The 20,924-nt window shown below is 33.6% G+C and overlaps 2 protein-coding genes and 2 long non-coding RNA genes across 4 annotated transcripts; 2 read left to right on the plus strand and 2 right to left on the minus strand.

The window, feature by feature from the left end:
• Positions 1–2,337: 2,337 nt before the first annotated feature.
• Positions 2,338–6,269, minus strand: LOC130640200 (uncharacterized). The gene is made up of 3 exons (XR_008982372.1): positions 5,092–6,269; positions 3,367–4,970; positions 2,338–3,245 (listed from the first exon to the last, which is right to left on the minus strand). It is a non-coding gene; the product is annotated as an uncharacterized LOC130640200 (long non-coding RNA).
• Positions 6,270–12,202: 5,933 nt separating this feature from the next.
• On the plus strand, positions 12,203–14,309 carry LOC130640307 (uncharacterized). The gene is made up of 3 exons (XR_008982374.1): positions 12,203–12,474; positions 12,546–12,603; positions 14,256–14,309. It is a non-coding gene; the product is annotated as an uncharacterized LOC130640307 (long non-coding RNA).
• Positions 14,310–17,708: 3,399 nt separating this feature from the next.
• LOC130629382 (uncharacterized) lies at positions 17,709–18,215 on the plus strand. Its single transcript, XM_057442546.1, has one exon. The coding sequence runs from the start codon at positions 17,709–17,711 to the stop codon at positions 18,213–18,215; it is 507 nt and encodes a 168-aa protein (XP_057298529.1).
• Positions 18,216–18,586: 371 nt separating this feature from the next.
• On the minus strand, positions 18,587–19,601 carry LOC130629389 (uncharacterized). Its single transcript, XM_057442558.1, has 2 exons — positions 19,279–19,601; positions 18,587–19,187 (listed from the first exon to the last, which is right to left on the minus strand). Exons 1-2 carry the CDS (start codon positions 19,599–19,601, stop codon positions 18,587–18,589), a joined length of 924 nt encoding a protein of 307 aa, XP_057298541.1.
• Positions 19,602–20,924: the final 1,323 nt, after the last annotated feature.

The following is a 20,924-nucleotide window of genomic DNA, read 5'->3' on the forward strand; positions in this document are numbered from 1 at the left end:
TTACGACTAAAATATATAGAAACTGAAACGAGGTTGTCGTCCCTAAATGACAATTATCTTGTATCAATACGAAAAATCCCAAATACATGGCACTCGTCACTTTTAAATACCTCGTTTATCAATTTTACGGCTAAAATATATAGAAACTCAGACGTTGTCGCCCCTAAAGTACAATTATCTTGTATCAATACGAAAAATCTCAAATATATGGCACTTGTTACTTTGAAATGCCTCGTTTATCAATCTTACGACTAAATTATATAGAACTTGAGACGATGTTGTTGACATTAAATGACAATTATCCTGTATCAATTCGATAAATCGCAAATATATGAGACACTCGTCACTTTGAAATGCCTCGTGTATCAATTTTACGACTAAAATATATAGAACCTGGGGCGAGGTTGTCGACCCTAAAGTACAATTATCCTTTATCAATACGAAAAATCGCAAATACATGCCACTCGTCACTTTGAAATGCCTCGTTTATCAATTTTACGAGTAAAATATATAGAACCTGAGACGTTGTTGACCCCAAATGACATTTGTCTTGTATCAACACGAAGAATCGCAAATATGTGAGACATTTGTCTCTTTTAAATGCCTCGTTTATCAATTTTACGGCTGAAACATATAGAACCTGAGACGAGGTACTCGTCCCTAAATGACAATTATTTTGTATCAACACGAAAAATCGCAAATACATGACACTCGTCACTTTGAAATGCCTCGTATATCAATTTTACGACTAAAATATATAGCACCTGAGGCGAGGTTGTCGTCCTTAAATGACAATTATCTTGTATAAATACGAAAAATCCCAAATACATGGCACTCGTTACTTTGAAATACCTCGTTTATCAATTTTACGACTAAAATATATAGAAACTGAAACGAGGTTGTCGTTCCTAAATGACAATTATCTTGTATCAATACGAAAAATCCCAAATACATGGCACTCGTTACTTTAAAATGCCTCGTATATCAATTTTACGACTAAAATATATAGCACCTGAGGCGAGGTTGTCGTCCCTAAATGACAATTATCCTGTATCAATTCGACAAATCGCAAATATATGAGACACTCGTCACTTTGAAATGCCTCGTGTATCAATTTTACGACTAAAATATATAGAACCTGAGGCGAGGTTGTCGACCCTAAAGTACAATTATCCTTTATCAATACGAAAAATCGCAAATACATGACACTCGTCACTTTGAAATGCCTCGTATATCAATTTTACGACTAAAATATATAGCACCTGAGGCGAGGTTGTCGTCCTTAAATGACAATTATCTTGTATAAATACGAAAAATCTCAAATACATGGCACTCGTTACTTTGAAATGCCTCGTTTATCAATTTTACGACTAAAATATATAGAAACTGAAACGAGGTTGTCGTCCCTAAATGACAATTATCTTGTATCAATACGAAAAATCCCAAATACATGGCACTCGTCACTTTGAAATGCCTCGTGTATCAATTTTACGGCTAAAATATATAGAAACTGAGACGAGGTTTTTGTCCCTAATTGACAATTATCCTGTATTAATTCGAAAAATCGCAAATATATGAGACACTCGTTACTTTTAAATGACTCGTTTATCAATTTTAAGGCTAAAATATATAGAAACTCAGACGTTGTCGACCCTAAATGACAATTATCTTGTATCAATACGAAAAATCCCAAATACATGGCACTCGTCACTTTGAAATGCCTCGTTTATCAATTTTACGGCTAAAATATATAGAATCACAAACGAGGTTGTCGTCCCTAAATGACAATTATTTTGTATCAATACGAAAAATCGCAAATACATGGCACTCGTCACTTTGAAATGCCTCGTTTATCAATCTTACGACTAAATTATATAGAACTTGAGACGAGGTTGTTGACATTAAATGACAATTATCCTGTATCAATTCGATAAATCGCAAATATATGAGACACTCGTCACTTTGAAATGCCTCGTGTATCAATTTTACGACTAAAATATATAGAACCTGGGGCGAGGTTGTCGACCCTAAAGTACAATTATCCTTTATCAATACGAAAAATCGCAAATACATGACACTCGTCACTTTGAAGTGCATCGTTTATCAAATTTACGGCTAAAATATATAGAACCTGAGACGAGGTTGTTGACCCTAAATGACAATTATCTTGTATCAATGCTAAAAATGGCAAGTATATGACACTCGTCACTTTGAAATGCCTCGTTTATCAATTTTACGACTAAAATATATAGCACCTGAGGCGAGGTTGTCGTCCTTAAATGACAATTATCTTGTATAAATACGAAAAATCTCAAATACATGGCACTCGTTACTTTGAAATGCCTCGTTTATCAATTTTACGACTAAAATATATAGAAACTGAAACGAGGTTGTCGTCCCTAAATGACAATTATCTTGTATCAATACGAAAAATCCCAAATACATGGCACTCGTCACTTTGAAATGCCTCGTTTATCAATTTTACGGCTAAAATATATAGAACCTGAGACGAGGTTTTTGTCCCTAATTGACAATTATCCTGTATCAATTCGAAAAATCGCAAATATATGAGACACTCGTTACTTTTAAATGACTCGTTTATCAATTTTAAGGCTAAAATATATAGAAACTCAGACGTTGTCGACCCTAAAGTACAATTATCCTTTATCAATACGAAAAATCTCAAATACATGACACTCACTTCTTTTAAATGCGTCGTTTATCAATTTTACGACTAAAATATATAGAAACTCAAACGAGGTTGTCGTCCCTAAATGACAATTATCTTGTATCAATACGAAAAATCCCAAATACATGGCACTCGTCACTTTGAAATGCCTCGTTTATCAATTTTACGGCAAAAATATATAGAAACTGCAACGAGGTTGTCGACTCTAAATGACATTTATCTTGTATAAATATGAAAAATAGCAAATATATAACACTCGTCACTTTGAAATGCCTCGTTTATCTATTTTACGACTAAAGTATATAGAACCTGAGACGAGTATGTCGTCCCTAAATGACAATTATCTAGTATCAAACGAAAAATCAGAAATATATGACACTTATCACTTTAAAATGCCTCGTTTATCAATTTAGCGGCTAAAATATATAGAAACTGAAACGAGGTTGTTGACCCTAAAGTACAAATATCTTGTATCAATACGAAAAATCGCAAATATACAACACTCGTCACTTCTAAATGCGTCGTTTATCAATTTTACGGCTAAAATATATAGAAACTCAGACGTTGTCGCCCCTAAAGTACAATTATCTTGTATCAATACGAAAAATCTCAAATATATGGCACTTGTTACTTTGAAATGCCTCGTTTATCAATCTTACGACTAAATTATATAGAACTTGAGACGAGGTTGTTGACATTAAATGACAATTATCCTGTATCAATTCGAAAAATCGCAAATATATGAGACACTTGTTACTTTTAAATGACTCGTTTATCAATTTTACGGCTAAAATATATAGAATCACAAACGAGGTTGTCGTCCCTAAATGACAATTATCTTGTATCAATACGAAAAATCCCAAATACATGGCACTCGTCACTTTTAAATACCTCGTTTATCAATTTTACGGCTAAAATATATAGAAACTCAGACGTTGTCGCCCCTAAAGTACAATTATCTTGTATCAATACGAAAAATCTCAAATATATGACACTCGTTACTTTCAATTGCCTGGTTTATCAATTTTACGAGTAAAATATATAGAAACTGAAACGAGGTTGTGGTCCCTAAATGACAATTATCTTGTATCAATACGAAAAGTCCCAAATACATGGCACTCGTCACTTTGAAATGCCTCGTTTATCAAGTTTACGGCTAAAATATATAGAATCACAAACGAGGTTGTCGTCCCTAAATGACAATTATTTTGTATCAACACGAAAAATCGCAAATACATGACACTCGTCACTTTAAAATGCCTCGTTTATCAATTTTGCGACTAAAATATATAGAAACTGCAACGAGGTTGTCGACTCTAAATGACATTTATCTTGTATAAATACGAAAAATAGCAAATATATAACACTCGTCACTTTGAAATGCCTCGTTTATCTATTTTACGACTAAAGTATATAGAACCTGAGACGAGTTTGTCGTCCCTAAATGACAATTATCTAGTATCAAACGGAAAATCAGAAATATATGACACTCATCACTTTAAAATGCCTCGTTTATCAATTTAGCGGCTAAAATATACAGAAACTGAAACGAGGTTGTTGACCCTAAAGTACAAATATCTTGTATCAATACGAAAAATCGCAAATATACAACACTCGTCACTTCTAAATGCGTCGTTTATCAATTCCACGGCTAAAATATAAGAACCTAGACGTTGTTGACCCTAAAATACAACTATCTTGTGTCAATACGAAAAATCGCAAATAGGTGACACTCTTCACTTTGAAATGCCTCGTTTATCAATTTTAAGGCTATAATATATAGAAACTGAAACGAGGTTGTCGTTCCTAAATGACAATTATCTTGTATCAACACGAAAAATCGCAAATACATGACACTCGTCACTTTAAAATGCCTCGTTTATCAATTTTGCGACTAAAATATATAGAAACTGCAACGAGGTTGTCGACTCTAAATGACATTTATCTTGTATAAATACGAAAAATAGCAAATATATAACACTCGTCACTTTGAAATGCCTCGTTTATCTATTTTACGACTAAAGTATATAGAACCTGAGACGAGTATGTCGTCCCTAAATGACAATTATCTAGTATCAAACGAAAAATCAGAAATATATGACACTTATCACTTTAAAATGCCTCGTTTATCAATTTAGCGGCTAAAATATATAGAAACTGAAACGAGGTTGTTGACCCTAAAGTACAAATATCTTGTATCAATACGAAAAATCGCAAATATACAACACTCGTCACTTCTAAATGCGTCGTTTATCAATTTTACGGCTAAAATATATAGAAACTCAGACGTTGTCGCCCCTAAAGTACAATTATCTTGTATCAATACGAAAAATCTCAAATATATGGCACTTGTTACTTTGAAATGCCTCGTTTATCAATCTTACGACTAAATTATATAGAACTTGAGACGAGGTTGTTGACATTAAATGACAATTATCCTGTATCAATTCGAAAAATCGCAAATATATGAGACACTTGTTACTTTTAAATGACTCGTTTATCAATTTTACGGCTAAAATATATAGAATCACAAACGAGGTTGTCGTCCCTAAATGACAATTATCTTGTATCAATACGAAAAATCCCAAATACATGGCACTCGTCACTTTTAAATACCTCGTTTATCAATTTTACGGCTAAAATATATAGAAACTCAGACGTTGTCGCCCCTAAAGTACAATTATCTTGTATCAATACGAAAAATCTCAAATATATGACACTCGTTACTTTCAATTGCCTGGTTTATCAATTTTACGACTAAAATATATAGAAACTGAAACGAGGTTGTGGTCCCTAAATGACAATTATCTTGTATCAATACGAAAAATCCCAAATACATGGCACTCGTCACTTTGAAATGCCTCGTTTATCAAGTTTACGGCTAAAATATATAGAATCACAAACGAGGTTGTCGTCCCTAAATGACAATTATTTTGTATCAACACGAAAAATCGCAAATACATGACACTCGTCACTTTAAAATGCCTCGTTTATCAATTTTGCGACTAAAATATATAGAAACTGCAACGAGGTTGTCGACTCTAAATGACATTTATCTTGTATAAATACGAAAAATAGCAAATATATAACACTCGTCACTTTGAAATGCCTCGTTTATCTATTTTACGACTAAAGTATATAGAACCTGAGACGAGTTTGTCGTCCCTAAATGACAATTATCTAGTATCAAACGGAAAATCAGAAATATATGACACTCATCACTTTAAAATGCCTCGTTTATCAATTTAGCGGCTAAAATATACAGAAACTGAAACGAGGTTGTTGACCCTAAAGTACAAATATCTTGTATCAATACGAAAAATCGCAAATATACAACACTCGTCACTTCTAAATGCGTCGTTTATCAATTCCACGGCTAAAATATAAGAACCTAGACGTTGTTGACCCTAAAATACAACTATCTTGTGTCAATACGAAAAATCGCAAATAGGTGACACTCTTCACTTTGAAATGCCTCGTTTATCAATTTTAAGGCTATAATATATAGAAACTGAAACGAGGTTGTCGTTCCTAAATGACAATTATCTTGTATCAATACGAAAAATCCCAAATACATGGCACTCGTTACTTTAAAATGCCTCGTATATCAATTTTACGACTAAAATATATAGCACCTGAGGCGAGGTTGTCGTCCCTAAATGACAATTATCCTGTATCAATTCGACAAATCGCAAATATATGAGACACTCGTCACTTTGAAATGCCTCGTGTATCAATTTTACGACTAAAATATATAGAACCTGAGGCGAGGTTGTCGACCCTAAAATACAATTATCCTTTATCAATACGAAAAATCGCAAATACATGACACTCGTCACTTTGAAATGCCTCGTATATCAATTTTACGACTAAAATATATAGAAACTGAAACGAGGTTGTCGTCCTTAAATGACAATTATCTTGTATCAACACGAAAAATCTCAAATACATGGCACTCGTTACTTTGAAATGCCTCGTTTATCAATTTTACGACTAAAATATATAGAAACTGAAACGAGGTTGTCGTCCCTAAATGACAATTATCTTGTATCAATACGAAAAATCCCAAATACATGGCACTCGTCACTTTGAAATGCCTCGTGTATCAATTTTACGGCTAAAATATATAGAAACTGAGACGAGGTTTTTGTCCCTAATTGACAATTATCCTGTATTAATTCGAAAAATCGCAAATATATGAGACACTCGTTACTTTTAAATGACTCGTTTATCAATTTTAAGGCTAAAATATATAGAAACTCAGACGTTGTCGACCCTAAATGACAATTATCTTGTATCAATACGAAAAATCCCAAATACATGGCACTCGTCACTTTGAAATGCCTCGTTTATCAATTTTACGGCTAAAATATATAGAATCACAAACGAGGTTGTCGTCCCTAAATGACAATTATTTTGTATCAATACGAAAAATCGCAAATACATGGCACTCGTCACTTTGAAATGCCTCGTTTATCAATCTTACGACTAAATTATATAGAACTTGAGACGAGGTTGTTGACATTAAATGACAATTATCCTGTATCAATTCGATAAATCGCAAATATATGAGACACTCGTCACTTTGAAATGCCTCGTGTATCAATTTTACGACTAAAATATATAGAACCTGGGGCGAGGTTGTCGACCCTAAAGTACAATTATCCTTTATCAATACGAAAAATCGCAAATACATGACACTCGTCACTTTGAAGTGCATCGTTTATCAAATTTACGGCTAAAATATATAGAACCTGAGACGAGGTTGTTGACCCTAAATGACAATTATCTTGTATAAATACGAAAAATCTCAAATACATGGCACTCGTTACTTTGAAATGCCTCGTTTATCAATTTTACGACTAAAATATATAGAAACTGAAACGAGGTTGTCGTCCCTAAATGACAATTATCTTGTATCAATACGAAAAATCCCAAATACATGGCACTCGTCACTTTGAAATGCCTCGTTTATCAATTTTACGGCTAAAATATATAGAACCTGAGACGAGGTTTTTGTCCCTAATTGACAATTATCCTGTATCAATTCGAAAAATCGCAAATATATGAGACACTCGTTACTTTTAAATGACTCGTTTATCAATTTTAAGGCTAAAATATATAGAAACTCAGACGTTGTCGACCCTAAAGTACAATTATCCTTTATCAATACGAAAAATCTCAAATACATGACACTCACTTCTTTTAAATGCGTCGTTTATCAATTTTACGACTAAAATATATAGAAACTCAAACGAGGTTGTCGTCCCTAAATGACAATTATCTTGTATCAATACGAAAAATCCCAAATACATGGCACTCGTCACTTTGAAATGCCTCGTTTATCAATTTTACGGCAAAAATATATAGAAACTGCAACGAGGTTGTCGACTCTAAATGACATTTATCTTGTATAAATATGAAAAATAGCAAATATATAACACTCGTCACTTTGAAATGCCTCGTTTATCTATTTTACGACTAAAGTATATAGAACCTGAGACGAGTATGTCGTCCCTAAATGACAATTATCTAGTATCAAACGAAAAATCAGAAATATATGACACTCATCACTTTAAAATGCCTCGTTTATCAATTTAGCGGCTAAAATATATAGAAACTGAAACGAGGTTGTTGACCCTAAAGTACAAATATCTTGTATCAATACGAAAAATCGCAAATATACAACACTCGTCACTTCTAAATGCGTCGTTTATCAATTTTACGGCTAAAATATATAGAAACTCAGACGTTGTCGCCCCTAAAGTACAATTATCTTGTATCAATACGAAAAATCTCAAATATATGGCACTTGTTACTTTGAAATGCCTCGTTTATCAATCTTACGACTAAATTATATAGAACTTGAGACGAGGTTGTTGACATTAAATGACAATTATCCTGTATCAATTCGAAAAATCGCAAATATATGAGACACTTGTTACTTTTAAATGACTCGTTTATCAATTTTACGGCTAAAATATATAGAATCACAAACGAGGTTGTCGTCCCTAAATGACAATTATCTTGTATCAATACGAAAAATCCCAAATACATGGCACTCGTCACTTTTAAATACCTCGTTTATCAATTTTACGGCTAAAATATATAGAAACTCAGACGTTGTCGCCCCTAAAGTACAATTATCTTGTATCAATACGAAAAATCTCAAATATATGACACTCGTTACTTTCAATTGCCTGGTTTATCAATTTTACGACTAAAATATATAGAAACTGAAACGAGGTTGTGGTCCCTAAATGACAATTATCTTGTATCAATACGAAAAATCCCAAATATGGCACTCGTCACTTTGAAATGCCTCGTTTATCAAGTTTACGGCTAAAATATATAGAATCACAAACGAGGTTGTCGTCCCTAAATGACAATTATTTTGTATCAACACGAAAAATCGCAAATACATGACACTCGTCACTTTAAAATGCCTCGTTTATCAATTTTGCGACTAAAATATATAGAAACTGCAACGAGGTTGTCGACTCTAAATGACATTTATCTTGTATAAATACGAAAAATAGCAAATATATAACACTCGTCACTTTGAAATGCCTCGTTTATCTATTTTACGACTAAAGTATATAGAACCTGAGACGAGTTTGTCGTCCCTAAATGACAATTATCTAGTATCAAACGGAAAATCAGAAATATATGACACTCATCACTTTAAAATGCCTCGTTTATCAATTTAGCGGCTAAAATATACAGAAACTGAAACGAGGTTGTTGACCCTAAAGTACAAATATCTTGTATCAATACGAAAAATCGCAAATATACAACACTCGTCACTTCTAAATGCGTCGTTTATCAATTCCACGGCTAAAATATAAGAACCTAGACGTTGTTGACCCTAAAATACAACTATCTTGTGTCAATACGAAAAATCGCAAATAGGTGACACTCTTCACTTTGAAATGCCTCGTTTATCAATTTTAAGGCTATAATATATAGAATCTGAGACAAGGTTGTCGTCCCTAAATGACAATCATCCTGTATCAATTCGATAAATCGCAAATATATGAGACATCCGTCACTTTGAAATGCCTCGTGTATCAATTTTACGACTAAAATATATAGAACCTGAGGCGAGGTTGTTGACCTTAAAGTACAATTATCCTTTATCAATACGAAAAATCGCAAATACATGACACTCGTCACTTTGAAATGCATCGTGTATCAATTTTACGACTAAAATATATAGAACCTGAGGCGAGGTTGTCGTCCCTAAATAACAATTATCCTATATCAATTCGAAAAATCGCAAATATATGAGACACTCGTCACTTTTAAATGCCTCGTTTATCAATTTTTCGGCTAGAATATGTAGAAACTAAGACGTTGTCGACCCTAAAGTACAATTATCCTTTATCAATGCGAAAAATGGCAAATACATGAGATTCGTCACTTTGAAACGCCTCGTTTTTCAATTTTACGGCTAAAATATACAGAAACTGAAACGAGGTTGTCGTCCCTAAATGACAATTATCTTGTATCAATACGAAAAATCTCAAATACATGACACTCGTCACTTTGAAATGCCTCGTTTATCAATTTTACGACTAAAATATAAAGAAACTGAAACGAGGTTGTCGTCCCTAAGTGACAATTATCTTGTATCAATACGAAAAATCTCAAATGCATGGCACTCGTCACTTTGAAATGCCTCGTTTATCAATTTTACGACTAAAATATATAGAAACTGAAACGAGGTTGTCGTCCCTAAATGACAATTATCTTGTATCAATACGAAAATCCCAAATACATGGCACTCGTCCCTTTGAAATGCCTCGTTTATCAATTTTACGGCTACAATATATAGAACCTGAGACGAGGTTTTTGTCCCTAAATGACAATTATCCTGTATTAATGCGACAAATTGCAAATATATGAGACACTCGTCACTTTTAAATACCTCGTTTATCAATTTTACGGCTAAAATATATAGAACCTGAGACGAGGTTGTTGACATTAAATGACAATTATCCTGTATCAATTCGAAAAATCGCAAATACATGACACTCGTCACTTTGAAATGCCTCGTTTATCAATCTTACGACTAAATTATATAGAACTTGAGACGAGGTTGTTGACATTAAATGACAATTATCCTGTATCAATTCGAAAAATCGCAAATATATGAGACACTCGTCACTTTGAAATGCCGCGTGTATCAATTTTACGACTAAAATATATAGAACCTGAGGCGAGGTTGTCGTCCCTAAATGACAATTATCCTGTATCAATTCGATAAATCGCAAATATATGAGACACTCGTCACTTTGAAATGCCTCGTGTATCAATTTTACGACTAAAATATATAGAACCTGAGGCGAGGTTGTCGACCCTAGAGTACAATTATCCTTTATCAATACGAAAAATCGCAAATACATGACACTCGTTACTTTGAAATGCCTCGTTTATCAATTTTACGACTAAAATATATAGAACATGAGACGAGGTTTTTGTCCCTAAATGACAATTATCCTGTATTAATGCGACAAATTGCAAATATATGAGACACTCGTCACTTTTAAATACCTCGTTTATCAATTCTACGGCTAAAATATATAGAACATGAAACGAGATTGTCGTCCCTAAATGATAATTACCTTGAATCAATACGAAAAATCTCAAATACATGGCACTCATCTCTTTTACATGCCTCGTTTATCAAATTTACGGCTATAATATATAGAACCTGCAACGAGGTTGTCGCCCCTAAATGACAATTATCTTGTATAAATTCGAAAACCCCCAATATATAACACTCGTCTCTTCTTAATGCCTCGTTTATCAATTTTACGACTAAAATATATAGAACCACAAACGAGGTTGTCGTCCCTAAATGACAATTATCTTGTATCAATACCAAAAATCGCAAATATATGATACTCGTCTCCTTTAAGTGCGCCGTTTATCAATTTTACAACTAAAATATAGAAACTGAGACGAGGTTGACCATAAGCGGGAATAATAGAGTAAATACACATTTTGAGAATTGATTTGTGTCAAACTTCGCTAGTTTTTTCAAGCATGACAACAAAAGTAATTCGATGAAATGTACAATTAAAATCTTTTTCTCTGGAAACTAGAGCATGCTGCACAGTGTGTAATTACTTCATTTTTACCTTTGTGTAGGCTCGCTTCAATATTTCCGCAGGATACTGTAACAAACATATAATCTCACTATAAAAAATATTTTTGGTGTCTAGATAGAAGGCGATAAAATTTTTTTGGCGGGAAGAAAATTGACATCAAAACAGAAACGTACGGTTTTTTGTTTTATTTTGTTTAACATCATAGCTTTGCAAGCGAGTAGGACAATTTTCATTTTGAAGTTTTTATCTCCGCATGCTTTAAAGGTTTTTTAGAATTTTTTAATTCTCTAGCGTCAGATAGTATTACAATTTTTTCTTCGCATGCTTTCCTGAATTATTATAAAATTTATATTTCTTATCTTACAAAACATATTTCCTAAGCGGAAGTTTAATGACTTCTTGCGTTTATTATAACTACCCAGTACGGAATTAATAATGACGTATTTTGTACATGTAGGGAATTCATACCACGGTTACTAATGTCCCAAGACATTTTAAGAATAGAAATTTATCAAGCAGAACGATTGAATTCTTGTGGAGATAAGCCACGTTGAGCTGGAGAGAAGTGTTTGTGAAGTGAATAATAAAAAGATAACTAACAGTGGCTGCGTAAAAAAGATAAAAAAAATAAACTAACATTGGTTGGGTAGAAGTTTGAACTAGTCGATAGTAAGTTGCGTTTTTACTGATTTAATATCTATTTTTTCAATAAATTATAATTCGCTGTATCACTTTTTTAGTTTGATTTAGCAGCAGTGGGATCCCAGTAGAGGTGGAAATTGAGGATACTGGATTGCTGTATGTGATTTTTTACTTTTTAATATATTACGTATCGCTCTGAACCAGTACGCACGCACCACACTGCAAACTTCAATATACTGAAACATATAAAGTATATGTTTCATACTTATAACTGCGAAAGTATGTGTAGCCTAATTTAGAAAGATTTGGCGCGTGTGTAAACTTTGTACATTTTTTCCCTGCGCATTTTCCCCCGAAGCAGCCTTTGGGACATATTTAAGTATTGCGCTCCTCGCAGGTTATATAGGATCATTAGGTGCCGTTTTGCTTATTGTAACTTTTACAGTTTCTAAACAATTTTTGTGAACATTAATTAAAATTTACAAAATCATTCAGCTTTTCTCAAACATTTTTGCACACTGGTACAACCCCTCTATGATGGAAAGTTCTACTCTCAACCTTCCAAGACCTAAATTTTCAGTTTCACACAAGAAACATCGTAAACACTTGGTTATAATCTGTTCCACGATTTTCCATGTATTTTTCAGTTCTGTATTAAATCTTTTTGTTAGCAGGTCAAAAACTGTCACACAAACATAAGATCGTGTTTATTTCAAATGCGTTTTTTGAAAGGTTTAGTAAAACGGAGAATGATACACCAGAATGATGATAGATGTTTTAATACAAGGTGACTTCACTTTACACTTACTGACGGTGAAAGAATTGCGGTACAGCATGCATTTCCTTAAGTAAAAGTTGTTTTTTCAGAATAATTCACTGATTAAATAAAATTGTTGTTGTTTTTAAAGATAATCATCACGAAAGTTATATTTTTCCGATAAAAGAATTTAGCATAACTACAAAGCATATACAAAAAAACCCTTTTAAAAAACGGCAGCGGTTGACTCCGATCCAAAAAGATTTTAATACCATATAATCTTCCTTCAAATTCGCATTGCACTTGAAATTTGAGGCCAAATAACTTGGAAACAAGTTAAAATAACTGACGTCACCTCCTGCTTTGGTAACCAGGGACCACATGGGACCAAAATACCACTATACAGTCGTTTTGGCACAGACGGATTGTTGATGCAGCAAAACCTTTATCAAAATGTCGCGGTATATACAACAGAGGCAACGGCTATACAATTAATTTTGCAGGTGTTTCTTGCTCTACATCAGGCAACGAATAAACAAATTTTTAGCCTTATTGACTAATACAAAAAATTAACGTTCGTTTTAAGCACATGATCCAATCCATTTTTTGATTAGCCTTTCAACAATGAAATTGATTATATAATAATATTAGGCGCAGATATTTGGTCAAGGCCTGTGTTTACGGTTTTATCCGCCCGTTTAAAATTCATATTGTGTTTTCTTGTCTTCTAATTGTTTACAGAATCAAATAAACGCCACGTTTGCCCCAGGTCTTTTTCTTGTGCGCACAACATATACGAAAAACGTTTTTGAAATGCAGTCCGCGCGACTTGTTTTTGTTTCAAACACCAATTTTCCTCCACGTTGGACAGATTGATTTTCCGTTCATGGATGCCTTACATATTTAAAGAGTTTACACGGTGAAAAGAGATTACTGTTTGTAAAATGTACTGTTTCTTGTGCTGATTGACATATAAAAATGTTTTTTCTGTATGATATTTGTAATTCTTAATCTGTAAACTTTATTTACTTATTTTTTTTTTTATATTTAGATAAAAGTATAAAACAGATAAAATATTCGTGATATGAAAGGTCTGATCAGAGTGTCAATTCGTGTATCTGCAAGTATAAAATGTCACTATTACCACTTTATAAAGATATCAAGACTAGATCTCAACCAATCGGTAAATACGTGCAAACGTTACATTACGACGGTGTTCTTAAATTGATGTGAAATCGCGATATGAAAAGTTCAGTTATCGTGATGACAGTGAAACATTTTATCGTTGGCAAATGGTCTTTGTAATAAACATCAACAAGTAAATAAATACGTGTCTGTCTTGAACAGAAAATTAAAAGTTTATTTTCCAAATAAGATGGCTATAAGGCTGTCTTTGTCTCAAACCAACTTAGTATTATTACTATTAAAGTTCTTTATTAGATGAGATTACTTCGTACTCGTTCTGTTGACAAACTTGTGTTCAAAGACTTTTATATTCTTGTTTAAGCACTAACCAGTTATTATATCTTTTAGCTATGATTTTGTCCACGTGACATGCAACAAGTAATTTATAACGTATTAGAAAATATATTTATAATATGCAAGAACAGCATCCATGAACTGGAGTAATCCATAATCTGAGTACTAATGTAGTCTTAGCGTTATTAACACATGTTATGGCTGATAAAAGTTAGTTCGTGTGTCTTTTCGCAGTGAAAAGTGCAACGAACATGAAGTAAACAATGCTTGACGCGCAGACTGCAATTCACAAACATGCAATTTAGAAAATGAGAAAAAAATAGTGTACAAAAATCAAACGATGACGCACTACGTATCGGTTATAGTTGTGTCTCAGTACACCGTTTAGTCGTCCTTTCTTCCGATACTATTTCGGTTAAAAATAATTATTGCAAGAAATTATGTCAAACTGTCATTAAATCTACTTACGCAGAAAAATAATAGGAAAAACTTTGTTTGAATTTTGACTTCAGATAAAATCTGTCATCATATCAAGATATTTTTTAGATGTTTTTTTGCCCGTTACGCCTGTTGTGTAGAGCTAGATCGCTCATCAAAATAATGTATAGAAACATAGATATAAGGGTTAACTGTCAGAAAAAGTTTTTATTATTTGCCTTAAGTTGGTTTGACATAGTACCAAAATATTGACCAATTAGTCGATAAGGCCCGTGGAAAAATCCACTTCAGGATAACAAAAACAACCGTCATTTCAATTTTGCTGACATCAGCAGAGACCTATGAGAACACACAAGAATTTTGTATTGCTGATGCCTTCATCGTATATATCTTTGACGTCATTAACACGTCCATTCCGAAACGGATTCGGTGACCCAGGTTTGGAAAACTTACTCAAATTGCTCCCAGGTAGTCCCTAGTTACTGCAATGGCTTCATTAATTTAATATAGGAGATTGGCATTAATATTATTTTAACGTTTAAAGTTGGTAAATTACAGAACAATTTTATGGTCGATGTTTTACAGATTTTATCTAAAAAAATAGTGAAGAATATAACCCACTTTCCAAAAGTCAGAGACAGACATACGGAACTGGCGTATTATTATATTGATTTACACCAACCACAAAATTTAAATACAACATAGAAAGATAATAAAAAGAAAATAACCATAATACTAGATTTTTTAGGGAAATCACTGCACAGCCTGCACAGCTTACAAAAACATTCACTACATCATTCTGTAGAGCACGTAGATGTTTGTAAGCCCTGTAGAGGTTGTTACCATTTCCATTTTCCAGGATACGCTCGTAAATTTTCTTTCTAAAGTCTCGTTAAATTTATTGTGTCCATTCCATAAAAAAGAACCTGTTCCAAAACTACTCGTTTTTGATATAGTAAGCAAATTGGCATTTCGTAAAGAATAAAGCATGTTTTAACCTGAAAAAGCTCTGTCATGAGGGGTGGATTTATCCCTCGCGTATTTATGCAAATTTCACAACATCAGTGACATAGAAGTAAATTATGGCCAATATGCACACCTATTATCAATACAGCACATGACGTAAATTATTTTTATGTCATTTGGCCTCAAAGTGATAAGTGCATATACAGGTGAATATTTATCACAGCACAACCGTATTTCATTCTCAACAGAGAATCCTTCACCCCGATCCCACTTCTGATCATGAAAGTGCATATTGGCTTAGCCACTTTAACATTACATTAATGTAATTGACGGCGTGACGTTTATTTTGTCGATTTTCATTGCATTTGAGACATGCATTTTTCGGCGAAATTCATCTATGGACATTAGCAACTTGTTAAGTGTGGGAAAAGCGCAATTTTTTAAACATGTCGATGATAATAAATCTATCAATCCATTATAAACGTGTTAATCATAATTGCTGGACCTCTGCATGACGAGTCACCTGCTATTACTTGCTATCACAGTCACTTGTGGCATCCTGTGACATGTCACATCATCTGTTATATTTAAAAAGGCACAATTGTAAAGTAGCTACCAGAGAACTTAGTTCCTGGAGGGCCTTGTTTCCGAGAAAATCATACGGTCATGAATTGAATTTTTGTAGCCCAGCATAAGAAAAAGTTAGCGGAATTTCAACAATATTTTCTCACAGTTTTTATCTCATTCAACATTTTTTTAACACTTTAAAACCAATAGTTTTTTTAATGAAATGTAAATAGAATGGCAAAAACAAGCACGTTTTATACAAAGATATAGACCTAAGACCTAAGAGTGGAGGGGAGAAGGGCGCCGTTATAATATTATAAATGTTAAAAGTAAAAGCGCCCTTCTCCCCTCCTCTCCTAGGTCTTACGTCTATAGCTTTGTATATGTGCTTGTTTTTGCCATTCTATTTACATTTCATTGTTTACTTAGTGATAGTATATATAATTGTGTTTTATTAATTTTTTTAGTTATGGGCTGTTGGATTGAGTCGTGTACATCTCGTGAGCTTACTGCAACTCCACCGTATTTCTTTGGTACTTGTTATCCTAGTTTTCGGAATACTGAATTTAAGTGTTCTCTTGGACCTTGTACTTGGTTTTGTTTAACTGAATTTAATTCTACTTATTGTGGTAATTTTGTTGAATTATGTTTGGAAAAGTACGTTCTAAACCTTCTTGGCATCGTCCTGGTGGCCGTTATCATGCCGGCCGTTATAACAAAGCTACTCGAACATTTTATAATCAAGAACAAGGTCTCCAAGTTCCTCGTCCTTCTGAAGGTGATGGTAGTGCTCCTGATTTTGATTGGTTACTTGAAGCTGACGATTATATGAATAATCCAATGCAACATCATGAACCTCCTCCACCTTCTTTGTCAGCTCAAACTGTTGATCAGTATACTCGCGAGAAGACGAAAACAAAAATAAAAGAAGAGAAGAAGTCATAGATTTTGGGTTAGAGATATTTTCAAAAATCGAGTTGAGAAAGGTGCGTTCAACAGTCTGATACCGGAGCTACGACTGCACGATAGAGAATATTTTTATCGTTACCTTCGGATGTCACCCGAAAGATTTGAACATCTTTTATCGATGATTGGACCAAAAATACGGAAAAAATTTTGCCCAAGTAGAGAACCGATAACACCTGCTGAGCGATTAATAGTAACACTTCGTTATTTGGCCACAAGCGAATCCCTACAAACGCAGTCATTTTACTTTCGTATTGGCAGAACGACGGTATGTAATATCATAAGTGAAACTACTCGAGCTATATGGGATAGTTTGATGCCGATATACTTAAAGTCGCCAGACACTATCGAAGAATGGAGAACCATTGCTTTTGAATTTGAAAAAGAATGGAACTATACTAACTGTGTAGGGGCAATATGCAATGCCAAGTACTGTTTCACGATGGTCGATATAGGAAGTTATGGCAGAGATAACAATGCGTCTATATTCAATGAAAGTGAAATATACAACGCTTTTCAAAATAATTTATTAAATCTTCCTAAACATAAAACAACATCATCGAAATCGAAACTTGAGATGACATTTTCGGTTTGAAACCCTGGCTCATGAAACCATTTCCTGGTAAAAATCTATCCTTTGAAGAAAGAATATATAACTATCGTCTATCAAGAGCAAGAAGAACAATTGAAAATACATTTGGTATTCTTGCAGCAAAATGGAGAATATTTCGACAACCAATAAAAACTAAACCCACAAAAATTGAAGGAATAATTAAAGCTACTGTTTGTTCACACAACTACCTACGTTTAACAGATGGCCCAAAATATACTCATTCTGAACAAATACAATGATGAAGAATCATCGCGCTAGTAAATTGACAACAAAAAAACTACAAAAATCAAAAACGTACAATGTTCTCCTAAATATATACAAGTTTAACAGCAACCATAGTTACAGATTAAATACTAATTGTATAAATACAATGGAGCAGATCTAATGTTGTTATTCAACTGGGGACTATCCCGCATTATGAAGAAACTCTCTTTAATCTCCAGCAAATACCGGTTGTTACCCCTAGAGAGTATACTATCTTTAATTGCCGTGCAAATAGATGAGGTTGATTTCTTACCTGTTAAGGGAGACACTCCGAGGTGCTCGCTTGCCCGAACCTTAAGATGACGCGACGTCTCACCTATATAAGTGGCGTTGCAGCCACTGCACTTATATCTGTAAATGAAGCCTGACTTTAATTCTTTGGGCAACAGGTCCTTAAATCTGAAGAAGTTAGATAAGCGAGTGTGAGTTCTGAAAACAACAGAAAGTTTACAACAATGCAAAGTAGATTTAAAAAGTTTTTCTAACTTCGTTCTCGTTTGTAAAGATGTTTTACCTAAAAAAGGGAGAACAATCAAAATGTTTTTCTTCTCAGCTGTGTGGGTGACTTCTTTGGTTTTGCGAGATATTAAAAAAAAGTGTTTTATGACCTTGTCAATAAATAGTTCTGGATAACCATTTCGAATAAAGATATCTTTGATTCTAATAACCTCATGATGGAAAATTGGCCAACTTGAACAAATTTTAAAACAACGATGAAGCAAAGTATAAATTAAGCCGAATTTTATAGCTTTCAGGAATAAAACTATCGAAGTGCGTGTACACTTCGCTAAAAGTAGGCTTTCTATATATGGATGTAATAAACTTTCGGTCCACATCGCGAGTAATGGATATGTCAAGAAAAGATAATTTATTGCTCTTTTCCGTCTCTGATGTAAAAGAGATGTTAGGATGGCATTTATTCAAGTAATTTTGAAATTTTGGCAAGTGGTCCGGGGATGAAAACAACACAAAAATATCGTCAACGTACCTTTTAAAGTAGACGGGCTTGAATTCTGTTGGACAATTGTTCAACCAGTTTTGTTCATGATAGCACAAAAAAGCATTAGCAAATGTGGGGCCTAAGGGTGAACCCAGCCACTCCATCAATTTGTTGATAAATTTTGTCATTAAAAATGAAATATGACTCCTTGGTAGCTAGCTCTAAAAGAGATTTAAACTCACTTCTAGTTAGACCTTGACACCTATCACATTGATCAAAGACCAGGTTGGTACATATTTCTATCGTTTCATTTAACGGAATGTTGGTAAATAAAGAGTCAATGTCAAGGCTGGCCATATAGAGACTGCCGTCTTGTTGAATGATGTCTTTGGCAAATATAAATGCCTCGTTTATCAATTTTACGGCTATAATAGAGAGAACCTGAAACGAGGTTGTCGTCCCTAAATGACAATTCTCTTGTATCAATACAAAAAATTGCAAATACATGACACTCGTCACATTGAAATGCCTCGTTCATCAATTTTATGGCTAAAACATATAGAACCTGGGACGAGGTTGTCGTCCCTAAATGACAATTATCTTGTATAATTACGAAAAATCGCAAATATATAAAACTCGTCTCTTTTAAAAGCCTCGTATATCAATTTTACGACTATAATATGTAGAACCTGAAACAAGGTTGTCGACGCTAAATGACAATTATCTTGTATCAATACGAAAAATCGCAAATACATGACACTCCTCACTTTGAAATGCCTCGTGTATCAATTTTATGACAAAAATATATAGAACCTGAGTCGAGGTTGTCGACCCTATATGACAATTATCCTGTATCAATACGAAAAATAGCAAATGTATAACACTCGTCACTTTGAAATGCCTCGTTTATCAATTTTACGGCTATAATATAAAAAACCTGAGACGAGGTTGTCGTCCCTAAATGACAATTATCTTGTATCAATACAAAAAATCGCAAATATATAACACTCGTCACATTCAAATGCCTCGTTCATCAATTTTAGTACAAAATATATAGAACCTGAGACGAGTTTGTCGACCCTGTATGACAATTATCCTGTATCAATACGAAAAATCGCAAATATATGAGACTCGTCACATTGAAATGCCTCGTTCATCAATTTTAGTACAAAAATATATAGAACCTGGGACGAGGTTGTCGTCCCTGAATGACAATAATCTTGTATAATTACGAAAAATCGCAAATATATAACACTCGTTTGATTTAAATCCCTCGTTTATCAATTTTACGGCTAAAGTATATAGAACCTGAGACGAGGTTGTCGTCCCTAAAGTACAATTATCCTGTATCAATTCGAAAAATCGCAAATGTATGAGTCACTCGTCTGTTTTAGATTCCTGGTTCATCGATTTTACCACTAAAATATATAGATCCTGAGACAAGGTTGTCGTCTCTAAATGACAATTATGTTTTGTCAATTCGAAAA

The sequence above is a fragment of the Hydractinia symbiolongicarpus genome, chromosome 1 (assembly GCF_029227915.1).
Source record: "Hydractinia symbiolongicarpus strain clone_291-10 chromosome 1, HSymV2.1, whole genome shotgun sequence".
NCBI lineage: Eukaryota > Metazoa > Cnidaria > Hydrozoa > Anthoathecata > Hydractiniidae > Hydractinia > Hydractinia symbiolongicarpus.